This window comes from Mya arenaria, chromosome 7 (genome assembly GCF_026914265.1).
Source record: "Mya arenaria isolate MELC-2E11 chromosome 7, ASM2691426v1".
Lineage (NCBI taxonomy): Eukaryota > Metazoa > Mollusca > Bivalvia > Myida > Myidae > Mya > Mya arenaria.
Window position 1 is genome coordinate 66,615,856 of NC_069128.1, and position 23,606 is coordinate 66,639,461.

General features: G+C 35.3%; 1 protein-coding gene across 1 annotated transcript in view; it reads left to right on the forward strand.

Moving 5' to 3' along the window:
• The window catches only part of LOC128241363 (uncharacterized), a 72,418-nt gene that overhangs the window by 16,331 nt on the left and 32,481 nt on the right, over positions 1 to 23,606 (forward strand). The window contains exons 4-11 of the mRNA XM_052958287.1: positions 572 to 668; positions 5,000 to 5,117; positions 6,879 to 7,023; positions 11,039 to 11,155; positions 13,063 to 13,216; positions 14,626 to 14,697; positions 16,823 to 16,906; positions 19,457 to 19,533. Of these exons, the coding sequence (XP_052814247.1) occupies positions 572 to 668; positions 5,000 to 5,117; positions 6,879 to 7,023; positions 11,039 to 11,155; positions 13,063 to 13,216; positions 14,626 to 14,697; positions 16,823 to 16,906; positions 19,457 to 19,533 (864 nt within the window). The remainder of the gene's footprint in view (positions 1 to 571; positions 669 to 4,999; positions 5,118 to 6,878; positions 7,024 to 11,038; positions 11,156 to 13,062; positions 13,217 to 14,625; positions 14,698 to 16,822; positions 16,907 to 19,456; positions 19,534 to 23,606) is intronic.

The following is a 23,606-nucleotide window of genomic DNA, read 5'->3' on the forward strand; positions in this document are numbered from 1 at the left end:
AACACAATAAATCCTTCAACAAAGAGCACCAAGATTTACGATGTGGATAGGATTCCAAGTCCCTTTTTAACATGGTGTAAACGTGTGTCACTTATTTATTTTCTTTGGATTTTAAATCTTTAACCAGAACTTAACGATGTTACAATACCTTCTCACTTGAAAGTCAGTTCGCTCCAATTCATCAATATAAAATCATTCTGTGTATCTATTTTTACACCTAACATCCGTTTACAAAAATTTAGATGAACGCGTTCTAAAAACATTATCAATCGTACTCATACTCGCTCGAAATCCAGCTTGCGCTTTTGTATAAACCCCATACTCTTCTGCCCAATTTGACATATTGTTTAATATTCGTGTAAAAACATTAACACAATACGACAACATGTTGACGTTATTAAAGTTGCGCGTCATTATGACTCATTATTGTCATGAAGCAAAATAAACCACTCAAATACTGGTAATAACATTAAAACAAAAGGACACCTGCAGACGACAACATGGTGACGTCATCATAATTGCATATCAGCATGACCCATTTTTCTCAGGATGCGCCTTTCCTCTTTTGTAGATTTACGACTTCGGAATACTGAGAGTGCACGGAACCACGAATCCTGGGAATAACGGAGCCTACCCCGATGCTGACGCCTATCTAGCTGAGGCTCCAAGTACGTCACCAATGCTACTACATACATTACTACCCTGTGAATGATATTAGATATAAACCTTACTATGAGGAAATTAGCGTTCCGATGTCAATGTCGACTATGGATTGACCATGGCAACTATTCACATACATCTAAAGATATTGCTTACTAACAAGACATATTTTTGACATACAACACGTGTTTATTTTTATAGTTATTTTAATGGGGTTTTATAGTTATGATAATGGGTTGGATCATGCATGTAATGTGAAATTGATTGTTAAAATGTGTCAAAATTTAGCAATGCTCTACCCGTTCACTCCTATGAAATTAATTTGCATTTTCATTTTGGGTTATATCTCGTCACAGACTCGAGCAATTAGTGGTCGAAGTTATGTTTTGTCACTTGGGCTGGCAGTATACTATGTCTCATATCTATTTTGGATAATCAGCAGACATCCGTAATTTGATTCTCATCAAGTGAATTTGCATATGTAAAAAGAAGCTGACCTAGTAGATAAAATATAATATCGAACACTAAGCTGTTTAAAGGGTTTCTGTAGAATGTTTTTACCAAAATGAATAGTTATTCGACATGAGTGGCATTACTTTGATAAAGATTACTTGAAAATAGAACCAATTATTGAGAACTGCCTTAACAGAACCAAACTGAACAGCTCATTTAGTGGCTTAACTATAATTATAAAACATTGTTTATCATCATTATAATGTGACAAATAAAAGTTAATGTAGTTGTAGTAAAATAACATGAGAAATTGACACAATTACCATTACAGGCAATTGTTCATATATGTAAAGAATATTTAAAATCAAATATATCTAACGTTTTCTAAGACTTTATTTCTGACGATTTTGCTTTTTCTATTTTTTTGCAAGAATAAACAGTTCAGCTTAGTAATTTAAAGATAGGACTTCATTTTATAAAGATAGGACTTCATTATATAAAGCTAGGACTTCATTTTTATAAAGCTAGGACTTCATTATATAAAGCTAGGACTTCATTATATAAAGCTAGGACTTCATTATATAAAGCTAGGACTTCATTATATAAAGCTAGGACTTCATTATTTAAAACTAGGACTTAGGTATTTAAAGTTAGGATTTATATTTTAGAAAAGGGACTTCATTATATAAAGCTAGGACTTCATTATATGAAGCAAGGACTTCATTATATAAAGCAAGGACTTCATTATATAAAGCAAGGACTTCATTATATAAAGCAAGGACTTCATTATATAAAGCTAGGACTTCATTATTTAAAGATATGACTTCAATATATAAAGCTAGGACTTCATTATATGAAGCAAGGACTTCATTATATGAAGCAAGGACTTCATTATATAAAGCAAGGACTTCATTATATAAAGCAAGGACTTCATTATATAAAGCAAGGACTTCATTATATAAAGCAAGGACTTCATTATATAAAGCAAGGAATTCATTATATAAAGCAAGGACTTCATTATATAAAGCAAGGACTTCGTTATATAAAACAAGGACTTCATTATATAAAGCAAGGACTTCATTATATAAAGCAAGGACTTCATTATATAAAGCTAGGACTTCATTATATAAAGCTAGTGCTTCATTATATAAATCAAGGACTTAGTTATTCAAAGCTAGGACTCCATTATATAAATCAAGGACTTAGTTATTCAAAGCTAGGACTCCATTAAATAAATCAAGGACTTAGTTATTCAAAGCTAGGACTCCATTATGTAAATCAAGGACTTAGTTATTCAAAGCTAGGACTCCATTATATAAATCAAGGACTTAGTTATTCAAAGCTAGGACTCCATTATATAAATCAAGGACTTAGTTATATAAAGCTAGGACTTCATTATATAAATCAAGGACTTAGTTATATAAAAGCTAGGACTTAGTTATATAAAGCTAGGACTTACTTATTTAAAGCTAGGACTTCATTATATAAATCTAGGACTAAGTTATTTAAAGCTATGACTTCATTATATAAAGCAAAGATTTCATTGTATAAATCCAGGACTTAGTTATTTAAAGCTAGAAATTAGTTATTTAAAGCTAGGATTTCATATGTATATAGATAGGACTTCATTATTTAAAGCTAGGACTTCATTATAAAAAGCTAGGACTTCATTATATAAAGCTAGGACTTCATTATATAAAGCTAGGACTTCGTTATATAAAGCTAGGACTTCATTATTTAAAGCTAGGACTTCATTATAGAAAGCTAGGACTTCATTATATAAAGCTTGGACTTCATTATTTAAAGCTATGACTTCAGTATATAAAGCTAGGACTTCATTATATAAATCAAGGACTTAGTTATATAAAGCTAGGACTTAGTTATATAAAGCTAGGACTTCATTATATAAATCAAGGACTTAGTTATATAAAGCTAGGACTTAGTTATATAAAGCTAGGACTTCATTATATAAATCTAGGACTAAGTTATTTAAAGCTATGACTTCATTATATAAAGCAATGACTTCATTGTATAAAGCTAGGACTTAGTTATATAAAGCTAGAAATTAGTTATTTTAAGCTAGGACTTCATATGTATATAGATAGGACTTCATTATATAAATCAAGGACTTAGTTATATAACGCTATGACTTAGTTATATAAAGTAGGACTTCATTATATAAATCAAGGACTTAGTTATATAAAGCTAGGACTTAGTTATTTAAAGCTAGGACTTCATTGTATAAATCTAGGACTAAGTTATTTAAAGCTAGGACTTCATTATATAAAGCAATGACTTCATTGTATAAAGCTAGGACTTAGTTATTTAAAGCTAGAAATTAGTTATTTAAAGCTAGGATTTCATATGTATATAGATAGGACTTCATTATTTAAAGCTAGGACTTCATTATAAAAAGCTAGGACTTCGTTATATAAAGCTAGGACTTCATTATTTAAAGCTATGACTTATTTATTTAAAGCTAGGATATCATTGTATAAAGCTATGACTTCATTATATAAAGCTATGACTTACTTATTGAAAGCTAGGACTTCATTATATAAAGCTAGGACTTCATTATATAAATCAAGGACTTAGTTATATAAAGCTAAAACTTAGTTATATAAAGCTAGGACTTAGTTATTTAAAGCTAGGACTTCATTATATAAATCAAGGACTTAGTTATATACAGATAGGACTTAGTTATATAAAGCAAGGACTTCATTATATAAATCAAGGACTTAGTTATATAAAGCTAGGACTTAGTTATATAAAGCTAGGACTTCATTATATAAATCTAGGACTAAGTTATTTAAAGCTATGACTTCATTATATAAAGCAATGACTTCATTGTATAAAGCTAGGACTTAGTTATATAAAGCTAGAAATTAGTTATTTAAAGCTAGGACTTCATATGTATATAGATAGGACTTCATTATTTAAAGCTAGGACTTCGTTATATAAAGCTAGGACTTCATTATATAAAGCTAGCACTTCATTATTTAAAGCTATGACTTTATTATATAAAGCTAGGACTTCATTATAGAAAGCTAGGACTTCATTTTATAAAGCTATGACTTATTTATTTAAAGCTAGGATATCATTTTATAAAGCTAGGACTTCATTATATAAAGCTAGGACTTCATTGTATAAATCAAGGACTTAGTTATATAAAGCTGGAACTTAGTAATTTAAAGCTAGGACTTCATTTTATAAAGCTAGGACTTCATTTTATAAAGCTAGGACTTACTAATTCAAAGCTAGGACTTCATTTTATAAAGCTAGGACTTCATTTTATAAAGCTAGGACTTCATTTTATAAAGCTAGGACTTCATTTTATAAAGCTAGGACTTCATTATATAAAGCTAGGACTTCATTATATAAAGCTAGGACTTCATTATATAAAGCTAGGACTTCATTATATAAAGCTTAGATTTCAATATATATAGCTAAGAAGTCATTATATAAAACAAAGACTTTTTGATATGAAGATTAATTTCATTCTATAAAGCTTAGACTTAATTATATAGAAGTAAGACAAAAGTTGTATCTTCATATGACGATGTGTTAGCGTCATATACGAAGATTTTGCCTACATAAACTGAAGTTATACGATCCGTTTGTATTTAAGTCTATGCGCATGTGATGAAAATTAAATGAATCAGACAGCTTTAACATTTCGTACTTGTCATTTCCATTGTAACAGGAACCAATTGTATCTACAAACGCAAAGTCGTAAGCTAATCATTCAATTCAATTCAATATTGTATTGCCTCCGAGCATAAACATGTTCGTGAACTCATCCTATAATACCTTGTACTAAATAACCTTAAATAATCTTATATTATCTTATATTATACTATTGTATTTTATGTTATATGTATTTTAGCGGGTGTGAGGTACAATGACTTCGATCTCGGATTTTTCGGTGCCTACTGGTTTCAGAGTCATTTAGATCTGCGTTATGAATTCACCTATCGCCATATCACAAACGTCGCCATAACAAGGTATGTGTACGATGTTAAACGCAATATATGATAGCAGGTGGCCGCGGCCCAACCATATAGGAATTGTAAAAAAAGCAATATTGTATCAAATAAGAGTGATGACAAAAGATCAGACCGCAGTTTATCTACTTTATCATATTTATGCTCGAAAATTGGTGTTTTATAGCCAAAAGCGTTACTAACGCTTTAAGAAAAAAGAAATTTTCGGCAGTTAAACCAACAATTGAGTTATGATATATTGTGAATGATCTAATATGACTGAATCGAAGGCATTGATGCCCAAAATCAGCCGATTCCGATAAAAAAAGTATCAAAACAATCTGTGAGAGTTCAGCTTTAAGAACATTGTATTAGGTACATGTATATGTTGTAAAAAATCAGGCGCCATCATCATGCTCACGATGTATAATCAGTGTGGATATACCACGTGAAAAATTACGTCATAAATGCTACGTCGGAAGGCAATATTTTGATTTGAAAAAATACTTTAAACAAAGATAACTTCACTATTTCTTCACAATTTTAAATGAAACATAGCGCAGTCTACGCCGCTAACGGAGCCCCGCCTTCGGTCTTTTACCAGAGTTTGATTGAGATTGTAGTTTCTTAAAACACTCCGACAAACCTTTTCATAATAGTCACTGTCAAAACATTATTTTGGAAACATGTTTGTCTGAGTGTTTGATGAAACTAACCAACTTATCAAACTCTGGTAATAAACCGAAGGCGGGGCTCTTTACGCGGCTTAGATTGCCCTTTGTTTCATTTAAAATGGTGTAGCAAAGGAAAAGTCATCGTTAAGTCTTCATTTTAAGCAATATGTTGCCTTCTGACGTAGCATATATGACGTAATTTGTCACGTGGTATACACACACTGACAATGTCATGTAATGAAGTATCCACCTAGTGCATGCAAATATCATAAATTGTGACGCAATTTGCGAAAACCAGAAAACAGGCGGATATGGCGTCACACGATAAATCACGTGTTTAAAACAAGCTTATTCTGTATGTTTTGTGTGTATTTACACTTATGTGATTATTTGTATGACGAAAGACTATGTAGTCTAAACCAAAATAAACTTCTGATCTGTTCTGTTCTTAAACTGTGACATTTGCATTAAATTAACTGTCTCTTCGTTAAATGGCAGAATACATAAAACCACTGCAACGCTTGAAAATCATAAGCGTATTTTTCTGGGTCGGTACCCTTTTGGCTCTTGAAAAAAGAATACCGCTTCCGCCGGCGCTAGGGGGCTTTGACAGTGCATGATGCACTGTTCACTGCTGCCATTGAACAGTTTCAATCAAACTGAAAGTGCTATTTTTCAATCTATGGATGTTGTTTGGGCTTCGGAAGAAATTACTTTCCGCATTGTATTATTATTTTACTTTATTTTGTTTGACTGAGGTAGAAGAAAAAGCATCTACCATAGCCGCTCGTGTAAGATAGGTTCATCCCAACCCTCGCGAAAAGTGTTCTGCGAAAACTCGGTAAACTTCGTTTCCACAAAACACCCTACGCTCGGGTCGGGATGAACCTATCTTACACTCTCGGCCATGGAAGGTACTTATTATCTTCCACTGTATTACTTAGGCGACAATGAATTCATGCCATTTTGCTGTGTGGCCTAACAAAAGATGGATCTTATTATAACCTACAACAACTGGCAAATAACCGCAAAAATCAGTACAACAGGCCGATAATTACCACTGACTTACAAGAGTGATTATAAATCATGTAATTTTACTTTGTTACAGCGGTTTGGAAAAGGGTGGCTCCAAGTGTGACCTTCAACGGATGGCGGCTATCATCGATGATTGCCGTCGGGCCGCCTATAGCACGACCACCATTATCGAGATGCTGGTTGTAACGCATCACTTTCGAGATGACGACACTGGAGAAGTAAGCATGGCGACAATATGGACTGTTCCTTGTTATCTAATGTATACGTAACACGCTTAATACACTTGACCCTACTATCACAAAAAAAAGACTAAAGTCATCTCTCAATCTCGATTTCAACACATTTTTCAATATCTTGTATTATTGTACATTTCGCATTACCTAATATAAAATGTTGATTAAAAACCCTCGACAATTATATATTGCATTTCACATACAAAGTATTCTGCAGCCAAAATGTAAATGAGTACAACTCATTTATTTGAATAATTATCCAAATACAGTGTTCGCTCTGGATTTGTTTTTGGAATATTGACAACAGGTTTTTATCAACACATTCTTAGAGCATTATTTCTCCCACCTCAGATAGGTAGATCAAATAATTTTACCATGCTAGAAATTCTTATCTTGGCCACGGGCGAAGATAAAATGCCCGTATGGAACTCCTTTTTAATGGTCGCCACATTGTAATTACCTCCCTTGTTGAAGACTGTCGTCTGTAGCATCATGGAAATCTTGTCTCTTGGCAATATTTAGAACGCTAATTAATTATTTCTCGCTTCAAATGTCACCAGAAAACAGTTTTCACGCACTTTTAAGAAATAATGCTTCACTCTCCTTAGAACTATTTAAAGACCGATTTGGCTATTAACATAATCTGAATCACTGCGCGCATATCCATGACAACCACGAATTATCGCATATCCATACGCAAATATTTTCACTAAGCACACAAGAGTTCCAGCAAAAAAAAAACATTTTTACTTAATTTTGTTTAAATGAGGTGAGAGAAAAGGCATCTACCATAGCCGCTCGTATAAGATAGGTTCATCCGGACCCTCGCGCAGGAAACTCGGTAAATCTCGTTTCCGCAAAACACCCTACGCTCGGGTCGGAATGAACCTATCTTACACTCTCGACCATGGAAGATACTTATATGCGCACAAGAAAAACAAAGACAAAAGTAGCACATATGTTTAATTTGGCCGAAATAATAGGCTGCTAGATTGGAAATGATATTCACATAGATATAAAGCTAATGTCAAAAGCAGCCATAAATCCTCCATCTAAGGAAACACCGCAGCAGAAGGCATAGTGACGTGAGAACATAATACAATACTCCATATACTATAATAATAGTGGAAAGTAAACAGGGTGAGGAATCACGTGACTTCAACGGGGTTCTCACATGTGTCACCACGGTTGAAAACCGATGTAAACACGCAAGAAAGTGACAGTAATTTCTGAATAACCTTTTTTAGAGAAAAGATAGGAAAATATTTCTTAGCCTATAAAAAACAATGATATTTTCTACTTCTACACGTGTAAAATATTTTAGATTTGCTTGTATTTTAACGATGCAATCCTTGGCCAAAATTTCAACTCGAACGATGCAACGCTGTGTGCCCCGTGATTCTTTGTTTTGTACATATTTCTTAGTTATAAGTAAAAGTTAATAAATCAGACATGTGTTAAAAAGTTAGTTTTGCTCATTTCTTTCATACAATGTATTGTTCGTTAAATGTTTTTATAGTTTTTTCAATAAATATCGAGTTTTCAAGAAATGCTGTTGTAAACGTGAATGTTATATGTGCTGCCGTTAACGTGAACTTCTTCTCATCTAAATAAAACCTACTATGTTTAATCGGTATGCTTAACAAACGTATCATAACATGCTTATTTTATTCTATTGTATACTTTGTATTGCTCTCTCAATTGTGACGAGAATGTATATACAACCCAAACCTCTTATTCATGGTATGAATCAATTTGATCGATTTGAAAATGTTCAATTTATGTTGCCTGAAGGTCATCAAAGGGAGACTTCCGAAAACTCATTGTCCCTCTATAGTTCCATCAAATCCTTACAAAGATAAATGAAAGAAGTAATAAATACGATAAAATGGAAGGCTAAATACACTTCAGTCAAACCCGTCCCATGTACGTTCCATAGTGAAAGAAATTCAACAGCCAAGAAATGATTACATTCAATGACAAAATCGCCATTCCTAAGGTTAATCATAAAACTGCCCACATTCCAGTTAAATCCCCTGCTTCGAAAACGGTCAAAATATATTTATCCAGAATAAATCAGGAAATAATAAGAAGCACTGACAAAGAAATTGACTACCATGAAAATGACCTTCCCTAGTAAGATGATAATTTGTATCTTGCATGGCCTTACGTGTAAGAAGGGTTCATCCCAACCCGAGCCTAGTGTATTATGCGGAAACAAGGTTTACAAAGTTTTCACAACAATTCTGAATACGTTTCTTGACTGTTGACTTTCTTTTACCGGGAGATGTACATGGAACGGAGTTGGCTATATCTTGTCTTCGATTTGAATGTACTCATCACTGCATCAATTGAATTGAATTTATCCATCTTTTGTCAACATTTGGTGAAACATATGAGGGTTGACTTCGTCTCTTACAGCGGGACAATGAATAATTTGGACGTATCACCAAGACGGCCTACCTACAACATAAATTTAACATTTTTAAATCAATCAAATGGATGGATATACATTCAATTCATGAAAGAAATATCATTTGGAATATATTAAGTTCAGTGTTAAATGCATTATCGTCACAGTTGAAAGAGTAGTTCAAACTACTTATCAAATAAAACAAGCATGTTATGAGAAGAAGTTCACGTTAACAACAGCAAATATAAATTTCACATTAACAACAGTCTTTATTGAAATGTCGATATTCATTAAAAGAGCTTAAATAAATTTTACAAACAATTCGTTTAATGAATGAAATGAGTAATATTAAAATTTTATTAAACACATGTATGAGTTCTTAAATATTACTAATTACTAAGAAATGTATACAAAGCAAAGACTCACTGGGCACACATCGTTGCATCGTTCTACACAATCCCGTCGAATTGAAATTTTGGCCAAGGATTGCATCGTTAAAATACAAGCAAATCCAAAATATTTCACACTTATAGAAGCAGAAAATAGCATAGTCTTTTATAGGCTAAGAAATATTTTCCTATCTTTTCCCTCAAAAAAGTTATTTAGAAATTACTGTCACTTTCTATTTTGATTACATCGATTTTGAACCGTTGTGACACATGTGAGAACCCCGTTGAAGTCACGTGATTCCTCACCCTGGTAAATAGAATTAACCATAGAATAGTTTTGATTAGGGGCTTGTCCGATAGAAACATAATCATATAATAACTGGTTGGGAGTGAGGGAGAAAACAAACGTCCGGATCGGATTAAAACTAAAGCACAAGTGAGAAAGGCGCCAAATAAAGAAGGGCGAACAACCGAACCCACGGCAATAAAAAAGAGTTCCTTCCCTTAATAATTATTAAATTTTCTCGATTTAAAGATATTTTATTGCCTTTTTTCTTTCAACATGATCGGTATTTACAACAATGATATAGAGTATACAAAAAGAAAATGTGTTGGACACAAGTTCTAACAACATTAGTAACGTCTTCCCGAAGAGCACATGAACTTGATAAGTATTTGGCGATAAATATAAATAGGAAAAAGTAAGGAAATGGATAAATGAAAGAAATGTTAGTAAACGACAGGAAGAAAAAAGAAAAGAAGAAAAAATAGTAAATTTATACAATATTGTAAATCATACCGTACTCGTATGTGGTAAAATGTGTTAAGATTTTGATTAAGATTAAGATTCGTTTTAAATACTTTGTGATGTGTACCTCGTTTATGGAGACCTTTTACGCACCAGCCCCCCCCCCCCCCCCTTTAATTGTCCAAGATTTCTTTTATTTCAATATAGGAGAAGATAAGAATTAAATCACACCCAAAATGCAACCTTTCGGACAATAAATTGTTAACAAAATAATGAGTAGCCCCCCCCCCCCCCTCTTCTCCTGGCCAACACTCAAAACAAATACAAAATCGGTTCTGAGGGAGCGGTGCAAGTAAAAAAGATAACGCCCCTTCTGACGCAAAAATCTGGACCCGCCCTATTATTTGTACATTAAAACAGTGAGGTATAATAAAGTTATGTGTTTTACAGGACTTGTATGCGCAGACCGTGCTTGCCATTGGGGACGACGGTGAGACGTATGTGACGTTTATCTACGAGGCCCCAGGGGGTGGTCAAGACCTCTTGGACGTACACTATTTTCTGAGGGTATTTAAATACTATCGACGACGTTTAAAGCTGCACACTCACAGATTGCACTTTCACAGATTGACCATTTTGACAACTTTTTGTTATTTTTTTGTCTTGGAATGAAAAAAATTCTGCGTGAATAACTGGAAACCAGCTATCACGATTGGTGTCAAAATATTAGATCGCAAGTTATAATATTTAGGTTCGAAACCTGAAGTCTTGTGGCTAAAAGATGCTTTATGCTTTAAGAAAAGTCAGTTTTTCGGCATAAGACATCAATTTTCGAATGTAAATATGAAAAACTGCTATCCATCTGTGAGAATGCAGCTTGTAGTGAATAATATACATACTTAAAATGTAAGGGTATAACCATAGTACTTCCGATTGTTGAGGGTAGATACTAAATAAACTCAATTCTACTAATTTAAAGGGCATATATATATATATATATATATATATATATATATATATATATATATATATATATATATATATATATATATATACATTAATTCTACGACTATAAAGGGCATATATACATTGTACTTACGACTGTAGAGGGTAGTTACTAAATATACATCAATTCTACGACTATAAAGGGCATATATGCATTGTATTTACGACTGTACAGGGTAGATACTAAATATATATCAAGTCTACGACTATAAAGGGCATATATACATAGTACTTACGACTGTACAGGGTAGATACTAAATATACATCAATTATACGACTATAAAGGGCATATATGCATAGTACTTACGACTGTACAGGGTAGATACTAAATTTACATCAATTCTACGACTATGAAGGGCATATATACACATAGTACTTACGACTGTACAGGGTAGATACTAAATATACATCAATTCTTCGACTATAAAGGGAATATATACATTGTACTTACGACTGTAGAGGGTAGTTACTAATTATACATCAACTCTTCGACTATAAAGGGCATATATACATTGTACTTACGACTGTAGAGGGTAGTTACTAAATATACATCAATTCTACGACTATAAAGGGCATATATACATAGTACTTACGACTGTACATGGTAGATACTAAATATACATCAATTCTACGACTATAAAGGGCATATATACATTGTACTTACGACTGTAGAGGGTAGTTACTAAATATACATCAAGTCTATGACTTTAAGTGGGATATATTTTTATAGTACTTACGACTGTACAGGGTAGATACTAAATATACATCAATTCTACGACTTTAAATGGTATATATATACATAGTACTTACGACTGTACAGGGTAGATACTACATACTTATACGTGTGAGAGAATAAAATGTTTACAGCTGACCTAGAACGCTTTTCCCCGCGTGATCTCCCTGCTTTCATGCTACATGAACATAATGAAGAAAAGCGACCAATGCTCAATTTAACGGCATACAATCGTATTGGTATACAGCCTACTTGAAGGTTTAAAAGTATTAATTTTTTTTTTGGTATTTTTTTAATAGCCACATATATGTGTTGGTATCTAATGTTAGTAACAACGATTGTTGCGTAAGTCCTCTCCCTAAAAGCCTCGTTTTTGGACTCGCCATGGGGCGATATTGCTCAGGCAACAACCACTCGCTTGTATGATATTTGCTGGGTTACATCAATGGTAAGTACCCTTCCCTCGCAGCCTCCTCTTTCGACCATATATTTGACTATATGACCCCGGCATCAACTAAGACGTGTTTTATATTCATAGGATAACATCAATAGTTACCTCCTTTGCCCTGAAGTCCCGTCATGGGGAAGGCTATATGACGATATCGGGAAAATATCATGCATTATATCTGCTGGGTGAAATCAATGGTAACTTCCCTTGCCTAGGAGTCTCTTTTTAGGGCGAGCTATGTAAAGATATTGACCCATCACCATCCACTCACGAACATTTGGTATTCAGGGATACATCAATGGTAACTACCCTTCCACGGCATCCTCTTCTTGGGGCGGGTTGTGTGACGATATTAACAAGTCACCAACCCCTCACGTGCACTTGAAGTCCAACTGTCTCTGTAACGACTGGAATGATGGGGTCTACATGTTCCACGTCAAAGGTGACTTCAGATACTGTTATATTTTATTTGTGTAACGTGGTAAACCAATTAGTATACCACTTTAGTATACCACTTAAGTATACCACTTTAGTATACCATCTTAAATTACCTTCTTGGTGTACAAATTAAGTATACCGCTTTAGTATACCACTTAAGTAAAACACTTTGGTATACCACTTAGGTAAACCAATTCAGTAAACCATTTAGTATACCATTTTAGTATACCACTCTAATATACCATCTTAAATTACCATTTTAGTATACCACTTAAGTAAACCACTTTAGTATACCACCTTAGTGTACCATTTTAGTATACCACTTTAGTATACCACTGGATAATATCATCTTAAATTACCATTTAAGTATACCACTTTTTATGTTACATTAGTATACCACTTTAGTATACCATCTTGAAATACCATTTAGTATACCACTTCAGTATACCACTTAACTATATTACTTTAGTATACCATTTTAGTATATCACTCTAGTATACTATCTTAAATAACCATTTTAGTATACTTTTAATACCACTTTACTCTACTTAAGTATACAATTTAAGCAAACCACTTTAGTGTACCATCTTGAAATACCATTTTAGAATACCACTCTAGCATACTATCTTTAATTACCATTTTAGTTACCTCTTTTAATACCACTTTACTATACTTAAGTGTACCACTGAAGTAAACCACTTAATTGTACCATTTTAGTGTACCATTTAGTATACCACTTGATATTACCATCTTTTTATGCCACATTAGTATACCATTTTAGTATATCATCTTAAAATACCATTTAATATACCACTTTAGTATACCGATTTAATATACCACTTAAATATACCATTTTGGTATGCCTTTTCAGTATACCACTTTTAGTATACTACTTAAGTATACTCTAATAGTTAATAACGCCGTGAGCGAGACAAAATTGAACACGAAATTAACTCTAAAACCGTCCAAAATATTAATAATGACATTTGTATAGATGTTGTTATAAACATTGCACAAAGGAGTGTATATTAACAATCCGACTACAGCCAACCATAACCTTCTGCCTGCAATGTATTACAATACAGAATATTACAAAAAAAGTTGTATTTTACAGTTGAATTACGTCCAAGATGTTTCCCGCATGAACATAAGAAATGTCAGGTTTCAAAGTGGTTTTTAATTCGCTTTGTTTTATTTACAAATAGCGTCAGAAGTTTTCTCTTTTTTTGTGTCATCCTTGGTTCGGTGTGCCTGTGATGGCTATTGATAATATGATGTTTGTATTATGTTATTTACTATACATGTTGTTTATTTAAAATGTACATGTATGTGCATTCCTTACTGAAATAAATCTATCTATCTATAAAACCTTAAACTTTGCTTTGCCTAATTTTAAAACAATGTCGTCTTCAGACTACGGAGGAACATTTGGCACCTCGCTGACCCATGAATGTACAACGACAACAATCGCCTCATCTCCCTGCAGTAAGTATTGTCTGCACAGCACATCACTGTATCTCAACAACAGCCGCCTCATCTTCCTGCAGTAAGTTTTGTCTGCACAACACATCACTGTACCACAACAACAGCCGCCTCATCTTACTGCAGTAAGTTTTGTCTGCACAACACATCACTGTACCACAACAACAGTCGCCGCATCTCCCTGCAGTAAGTATTGTCTGCACAGCCCATGAATGTATCACAAAAACAGTCGCCGCATCTCCCTGCAGTAAGTATTGTCTGCACAGCCCATGAATGTATCACAAAAACAGTCGCCACATCTCCCTGCAGTAAGTATTGTCTGCACAGCCCATGAATGTATCACAAAAACAGTCGCCACATCTCCCTGCAGTAAGTATTGTCTGCACAGCCCATGAATGTATCACAAAAACAGTCGCCACATCTCCCTGCAGTAAGTATTGTCTGCACAGCCCATGAATGTATCACAAAATCAGTCGCCACATCTCCCTGCAGTAATTATTGTCTGCAAAGCCCATGAATGTATCTAAAAATCAGTCGCCACATCGCCCTGCAGTAAGTATTGTCTGCACAGTCAATGAATGTATCTAAAAATCAGTCGCCACATCTCCCTGCAGTAATTATTGTCTGAAAAGCCCATGAATGTATCTGAAAAACAGTCGCCACATCTCCCTGCAGTAAGTATTGTCTGAAAAGCCCATGAATGTATCTGAAAACAGTCGCCACATCTCCCTGCAGTAAGTATTGTTTGCACAGCCCATGAATGTATCACAAAAACAGTCGCCACATCTCCCTGCAGTAAGTATTGTCTGCACAGCCCATGAATGTATCTAAAAAACAGTCGCCACATCTCACTGCAGTAAGTATTGTCTGCACAACATATCACTGTATCTCAACAACAGCCGCCGCATCTCCCTGCAGTAAGTTTTGTCTGCACAGTCAATGAATGTAACAGAAAAAAAACAGTCGCTTCATCTCCATGAAGGAAGTATTGCCTGCACAACACATGACTGTATCACAAAAACAGTCATCTCATCTCCCTGCAGTAAGTATTGTCTGCAAAGCCCATGAATGTATCACAACAACAGCCGCCGCATCTCCCTGCAGTAAGTATTGTCTGCACAACACATCAATGTGTCACAAAAACAGTCGTCTCATCTCCCTGCAGTTAGTATTGTCTGCACAACACATCAATGTGTCACAAAAACAATCGTCTCATCTCCCTGCAGTAAGTATTGTCTTCACGGCCCATGAATGTAACAGAAAAAAACAGTCGCTTCATCTCCATCATCGGAAAGTATTGTTTTTACAGAGAAGTGTTACACTTTTCTGAGTACAGTTTACACTGAGACCTTGCATACTTCCTTAAGAGTTTATTTACAAACTAGTGCATTTACATGTTCTTTTAATGGACTTAATGTGTCATTTAATTGAACGAGAGTAATTGTCGAAGATAGACCATGAATTGTGTGTTCAAGGCTGTCTTCATGCTAAATAAAATTACGCGAATAAGCAATTGTGAATTCATTCATAGCCAGTGAGTCCACGCCTATTGAACACAGTTTAATTCCTTTGCATTATTACATCATGTGTGCGTATTATGCTCCATTTATGCTACTCGTGTTTCCATTCTTACAATTGACCATCGTCAAACCAAATTTTTCAATTCGTTCGCCAAACCAAAGTTTTCAATTCGTTAATATCATTTTGCGGAGGGTTTCAAATAATCCATTTCATTCTGCCGCCCGACAAAACAATATACTAGTAATCTTATTATTGTCAACCTATTGTTTGATTGACAAAAGGTTCAAAACTATTTTCACCCAATCAAATCTCCTTCGTTATTGCCGTACTAGTTCGGAAATTGGCAATACCCAATAGCATCACCTCTATTAAGGCCGAACTGTTTCTGAAAATGAAAATACCCAATAGCATCACCTCTGTAATTGCCGTACTGGTTCGGAAATCGGAATACCCGATCGCATCACCTCGGTAATTGCCGTACTGGTTCGGAAATCGGCAATGCCTAATCGCATCTTCTCGGTCATTGCCGTAATGGTTACGATATCGGCTCGCTTCTTCTCGGGTATTTCCGTAATGAGTTTTATTGCATTACATTCTTTGTTTATAGGTGTGACCAATGTCGCCCGAGACTGGCCATTTCGTACCAACAGGAACTGTATGCCTGCGGTTGTTCCAACAGATACTTGTCGAGGTATGTGAGATCTTATTTAGAATGCATATTCTGCAAATGCTCGGACAGTTCGTCAAATGTAACCAATTCTTTTAAATTCATGGACATGTCATCAAAAGTAACTCAACCCTTTATATCCTAAGTCATTTCGTCAACTGTATAATCTCGTTTCAAATATGTCGATATTCGTCAAAAGTTCCCTTTCAATTCAAATAGTTCGACATTCGTCAAATGTAACCTATTGTTTCAAATAGTTTGATATTCCTCGAAAGTAACCTATCATTTCAAATAGTTCGACATTCCTCAAAAGTAACCTAGCATTAAAAATTGGTCGATATTCGTCAAAAGTAACCTAGCATTTTAAATTGGTCGACATTCCTGAAATGTAAGCTATCATTTCAAATAGTCTATTCGTCAAATGTAAGCTATCATTTCAAATAGTCTATTCGTCAAATGTAACCTATCATTTCAAATAGTCTATTCGTCAAATGTAACCTATCATTTCAAATAGTCTATTCGTCAAATGTAACCTATCATTTCAAATAGTCTATTCGTCAAATGTAACCTATCATTTCAAATAGTCTATTCGTCAAATGTAACTTATCATTTCAAATAGTCTATTCGTCAAATGCAGCCTATCATTTCAAATATTTATACATTCGTCAAATGTTTCAAATTAGTTTACCATCACTTTTTTTAAATAAATCATAATGCTGTGTGCAGTGTTTCCTTTCAAAATCACCATCAGTACCTTACAAATGTTAATGTCAGTGTGTCATTTCACATGCGATATTTATTACCTTTGAATCAATGCTGTGTGCAGTGTGTCATTTCACATTCGACGTTTATTACCTTTGAATCAATGCTGTGTGCAGTGTGTCATTTCACATTCGACATATATTGCCCTTGAATCAATGCTGTGTGCAGTGTGTCATTTCACATTCGACATTTATTGCCCTTGAATCAATGCTGTGTGAAGTGTGTCATTTCACATTCGACAAATATTGCCCTTGAATCAATGCTGTGTGAAGTGTTTCATTTCACATTCGACATTTATTGCCCTTGAATCAATGCTGTGTGCAGTGTGTCATTTCACATTCGACGTTTATTACCTTTGAATCAATGCTGTGTGCAGTGTGTCATTTCACATTCGACGTTTATTACCTTTGAATCAATGCTGTGTGCAGTGTGTCATTTCACATTCGACATATATTGCCCTTGAATCAATGCTGTGTGCAGTGTGTCATTTCACATTCGACATTTATTGCCCTTGAATCAATGCTGTGTGAAGTGTGTCATTTCACATTCGACAAATATTGCCCTTGAATCAATGCTGTGTGAAGTGTTTCATTTCACATTCGACATTTATTGCCCTTGAATCAATGCTGTGTGCAGTGTGTCATTTCACATTCGACAAATATTGCCCTTGAATCAATGCTGTGTGCAGTGTGTCATTTCTAGTTTGCTATTTCAAAAGAACAAAATTTGCATTTTTACTAGGGATACATCGATGATCAGCTATGGTCGAATATTAATCGTTAAAGCTGCACTCTCACAGATTTTGTTTTACTGTTGTCTTGGAACGAGCCAATTTATGCGAAAAAGCATGGAAACCATATAAGACTGCTGATAAAAAATAAGATCGCAGATGTTCATATTTAAGTTGAAAAATGATGTTTTATGCATTTTTCGTAAACCGTAAGTAACGCCTTTAGCCATAAAACATTAATTTTCGAACGGAAATATGAACACCTGCGATCTTATTTTTCATCAGCAGTCTTAAATCTTAATTTGCAGATATTTACGCAAAATAAATGGCTCATTCAAAGACAAAATGAATAAATAAAAAGTTGTCAAAACGTTTAATCTGTGAGACTGTAGCTTAACGAAAGAGGTCGAAATGTCGGTACAACAACATATCCGTCAAAAGAGGGTTTCCGCAGTGATGCCGATATGTCCAACGATCTTTATTAGTCATATCGTGGATCAAAATTCAAGTAATACCCGTCCGTAACATTGTCAGCATCATACCATCGCTGTTGTATAGTTTCATTGAAGTGTTATCAGTGTGTGTATACGACGTGATAAATTACGTCGGAAGGCAACATTTTGCTTAAAATGAAGACTTTAAACAAAGATAACTATTGTTTTTCTTCACCACTTTAAATGAAACAAAGGGCAGTCTATGCCTCTTATAGATCCCCGCCTTCGTTTTATAACCGGAGTTTGATAAGGTGATTAGTGATTAGTTTCCTCAAACACTTCGACAAACCTGTTTCCAAAATAATGTTTTGACAGTGCTCCGTCAGATTGCCGTATTGTGAAAAGGTTTGTCAAAGTGTTTTAAGAAACTTAACTCTCAATCAAACTCTGGTAAAAGACCGAAGGCTGGGCTCCGTAAGCGGCGTAGACTATGTTATGTTTCATTTAAAATGGTGAAGAAATGTTTTTATTGTTTTAAGTCTTTTTGGAAGCAAAATGTTGCCTTCCGATGTAGCATTTATGACGCAATTTATCACATGGTAAACACACACTGGTAATGATCCCCCTTAATTTCTTTTTTAATTTCAGAGCACGTAAGCTGTCAAAGATTAACATCTACCTCAGCCAAAATTTCGATCACATTGCTCAACCCAACTTTCACAGAGGTAAGTTTTTCCGGCTATACAAAGGGCGTACCTGGGAAAACTCCAGTAAGGCCGGGGATGGGGGGTGGGGTGGTCGGGCGTAAATCAATGATGGTTCCCACAAAAAGGCAAGTGCAAAGATCTCGAAATCAGTAATACAGATTGAAGGCTAAGCGGTAGTATATACATCTATGGTTTGACTAGATAATGTGTGTCGAAGATTCACGAAACAGAATGGTTTAACTAGATAACGTGTGTCGAAGATCCACTTAATGTCATTGTTCAGAGAACATGAAAATGGTTCTTCAAACTGAATTATTTATTATGCCTTTCCCGCTCCAGTGTGTGTATACCACGTGACTAATAACGTCACAAATGCTACGTCGGACGGCAACAGTTTGCTTCGAATAAAGACTTTCAATAAAGATAACTTCACTATGTCTTTACCATTTTTAAATGAAACATAGCGCAGTTTACGCCGGTTACAGAACCCCGCTTTCGATCTTTTTACCAGAGTTTGATTAAGAGTAAAGTTTCATAAAACACTTCTTCAAACCTCTTTCCAAAATAATGTTTTGACTGTGCTACATCAGGCGGTGGCCGAAATATTTCAATCTAATTTCAGACAGGTTTACCGGCATTAATATGTTAACCTATAACACATTTGTTTTGGCCACACCTAAGGGTCTTTGGTCAAGCGTGCTTGTTATTTCGCGTGTATGGTCTGTTACTTTGCCATGCATTCGGGGGAGTTTGAACCATGGATCAAATGTTAATATTTTATTGCAATGTGAAACCATTCGGAGCACCTCGGAAACAATCTCGGATGTATAAAATTGTATACTGTTATAAATTTAACTACGCTGCACGTAAATCGCGTAGTGACTTCAAATAAGAAGTGAAACTTAATGACTTGACTTTTGGAAACCATTTTTGCAATAAAAACACTTCACTGACAATCAATTTAAACTTAGTAATACCAAACACATGTTAAAACACAACAATTAAATAGTACTATTATTTATGATTTGATGGACTACTTCAACTGATGTACTGGCATGCATTTGAGGTTGTTTTCAATGTAAAATGACCGAGGTGTTTCGAATAATAACACTCGATGCAATGTCTCTTTAAATGGCCGAGTGTGATTCGACTGCAGTTTATATAATCCTGGCCCGAATGTCACAAAAAACTTTCAGCCAAATCTCAATCTCAGTCTGAACTCATTTTACCATATAGCATCAAAGGTTTTTAAAGATAACATATGATTAAACACCTTTGAAAAGGCATTCCATTATGTAATATGGTGATTTATGCCATTGTTTCCAAGGGAAAAATATTCTTCAGCCAAAACTGTGTTTGAGTACAATTTCTTTCTTTTTTTAACAATCAGTTAAGATTTTTTGCTCTGGAATTAAGTTGCTTTGAAATATTGACAAAATCTTTAATCGTTTTATCAACAAATTCTATGAAAAAATACGTTTTCAAAACGTATAAAAACATGCAAGATTTAAAATCATACTTTTATGTTGTAAATATGTTGAGATTGAGATTTGACCTGAATATATATGTGATGTATGGGCCTGGTTTATATTAAAATAATTGGTGAAACAGCTAGCCAGGCATCTGTTCCAATAAACAAACCCTGTGCATGTACTTCGTTTGACCCTTTTAGCGCTGAAATTTGTCTGTAAATATTAGTGGTGCGTAACCTAAGATTGGTAAACTATAGTACATGTTTATATTAGTGCATGCGCTTTTAGACATTTTGTTTTATACTAGTATGATAAACATTGTTCCTTATTATCGAGGCTGCACTGGTCCCGACTGTCAGTCTGTCCTTATATATCCTTATTACTATGTTGCGCTTTGCCCACCCAACAGGCTGCCGTTTATATCCTTATAACTATTTTGCGCTAACTATTTTGTGCTGGTTCTATCAAACAGCCTGCCGTTTTTATCCTTATAACTATTTTGCGCTGGTTCTATCCAACAGCCTGACGTTTATATCCTTATAACTAATTTGCGCTGGTTCTATCCAACAGCCTGCCGTTTATATCCTTATAACTAATTTGCGCTGGTTCTATCCAACAGGCTGCCGTTTATATCCTTATAACTATTTTGCGCTAACTATTTTGTGCTGGTTCTATCCAACAGCCTGCCGTTTATATCCTTATAACTATTTTGCGCTGGTTCTATCCAACAGCCAGCCGTTTATATCCTTATAACTATTTTGCGCTAACTATTTTGTGCTGGTTCTATCCAACAGCCTGCCGTTTATATCCTTATAACTATTTTTTGCGCTGGATCTATCCAAAAGCCTGCCGTTTATAGCCTTATAACTATTTTGCGCTAACTATTTTGCGATGGTTCTATCCAACAGCCTGCCGTTTATATCCTTATACCTATTTTGCGCTAACTATTTTGCGCTGGTTCTATCCAACAGCCAGCCGTTTATATCCTTATAACTATTTTGCCCTAACTATTTTGTGCTGGTTCTATCCAACAGCCTGACGTTTATATCATTACAACTTTGTTGCGATGGTTTCATCAAACAGCCTGAAAATTACGTCCTTAATGATATGTAGCGATTGTTCAAGCCAACTTTTAAATTCTCGCAACAGAAAGCACGTTTGCCGGCCAAGAGCCTGAGGTAAATTTTCTTGTTACCAGGTAGCCGCTTGTGCCGACCAAGAGCCTGAGGTTTATATTATTAGCGCTAGTGCCGGTAAACAGCCTGATGCTTATATTTTTGTTACGAGGTAGCGCTTGTGCCGGCCAACAGCCTGACGCTTATATTTTTGTTATGAGGTAGCGCTTGTGCCGGCCAACAGCCTGAAGTTTATATTTTGCTATGGGGCAGCGCAAGTGCCGACCAACAGCGTGAAGTTTATATTATTGCTATGAGGCAGCGCCTGTGCCGGCAAACAGCCTAACGTTTATATTTTTGTTATGACTAGCTCTTGTGCCGGGCAACAGCCTGAATTTTATATTTTTGTTATGAGGTAGCGCTTGTGCCGGCCAACAGCCTGAAGTTTATATTTTTGCTATGAGGTAGCGCTTGTGCCAGCCAACAACTTGAAGCTTATATTTTTGTTATGATGAAGCGCTTGTGCCAGCCAACAGTTTGAAGTTTATATTATTGTAATTTGGTAGCGCTTGTGCCGGCCAACAGCCTGACGTTTATATTTTTGTTATCAGGTAGCGCTTGTGCCAGTCAACAGCCTGATGTTTATATTATTGTTATTTGATAGCGCTTGTGCCGGCCAACAGCCTGATGTGTATATTATTGTTATCAGGTAGCGCTTGTGCCGGCCAACAGCCTGATGTGTATATTATTGTTATCAGGTAGCGCTTGTGCCGGCCAACAGCCTGATGTGAATATTATTGTTATGAGGTAGCGCTTGTGCCAGCCAACAGCCTGATGTGTATATTATTGTTATCAGGTAGCGCTTGTGCCGGCCAACAGCCTGATGTGAATATTATTGTTATGAGGTAGCGCTTGTGCCGGCCAACAGCCTGATGTGAATATTATTGTTATGAGGTAGCGCTTGTGCCGGCCAACAGCCTGATGTGTATATTATTGTTATGAGGTAGCGCTTGTTCCGGCCAACAGCCTGATGTGAATATTATTGTTATGAGGCAGCGTTTGTGCCGGCCAACAGCCTGATGTGAATATTATTGTTATGAGGTAGCGCTTGTTCCGGCCAACAGCCTGATGTGTATATCATTGTTATCAGGTAGCGTTTGTGCCGGCCAACAGCCTGATGTGAATATTATTGTTATGAGGTAGCGCTTGTTCCGGCCAACAGCCTGATGTGTATATCATTGTTATCAGGTAGCGCTTGTGCCGGCCAACAGCCTGATGTGAATATTATTGTTATGAGGTAGCGCTTGTTCCGGCCAACAGCCTGATGTGTATATTATTGTTATCAGGTAGCGCTTGTGCCGGCCAACAGCCTGATGTGAATATTATTGTTATCAGGTAGCGTTTGTGCCGGCCAACAGCCTGATGTGAATATTATTGTTATGAGGTAGCGCTTGTTCCGGCCAACAGCCTGATGTGTATATCATTGTTATCAGGTAGCGCTTGT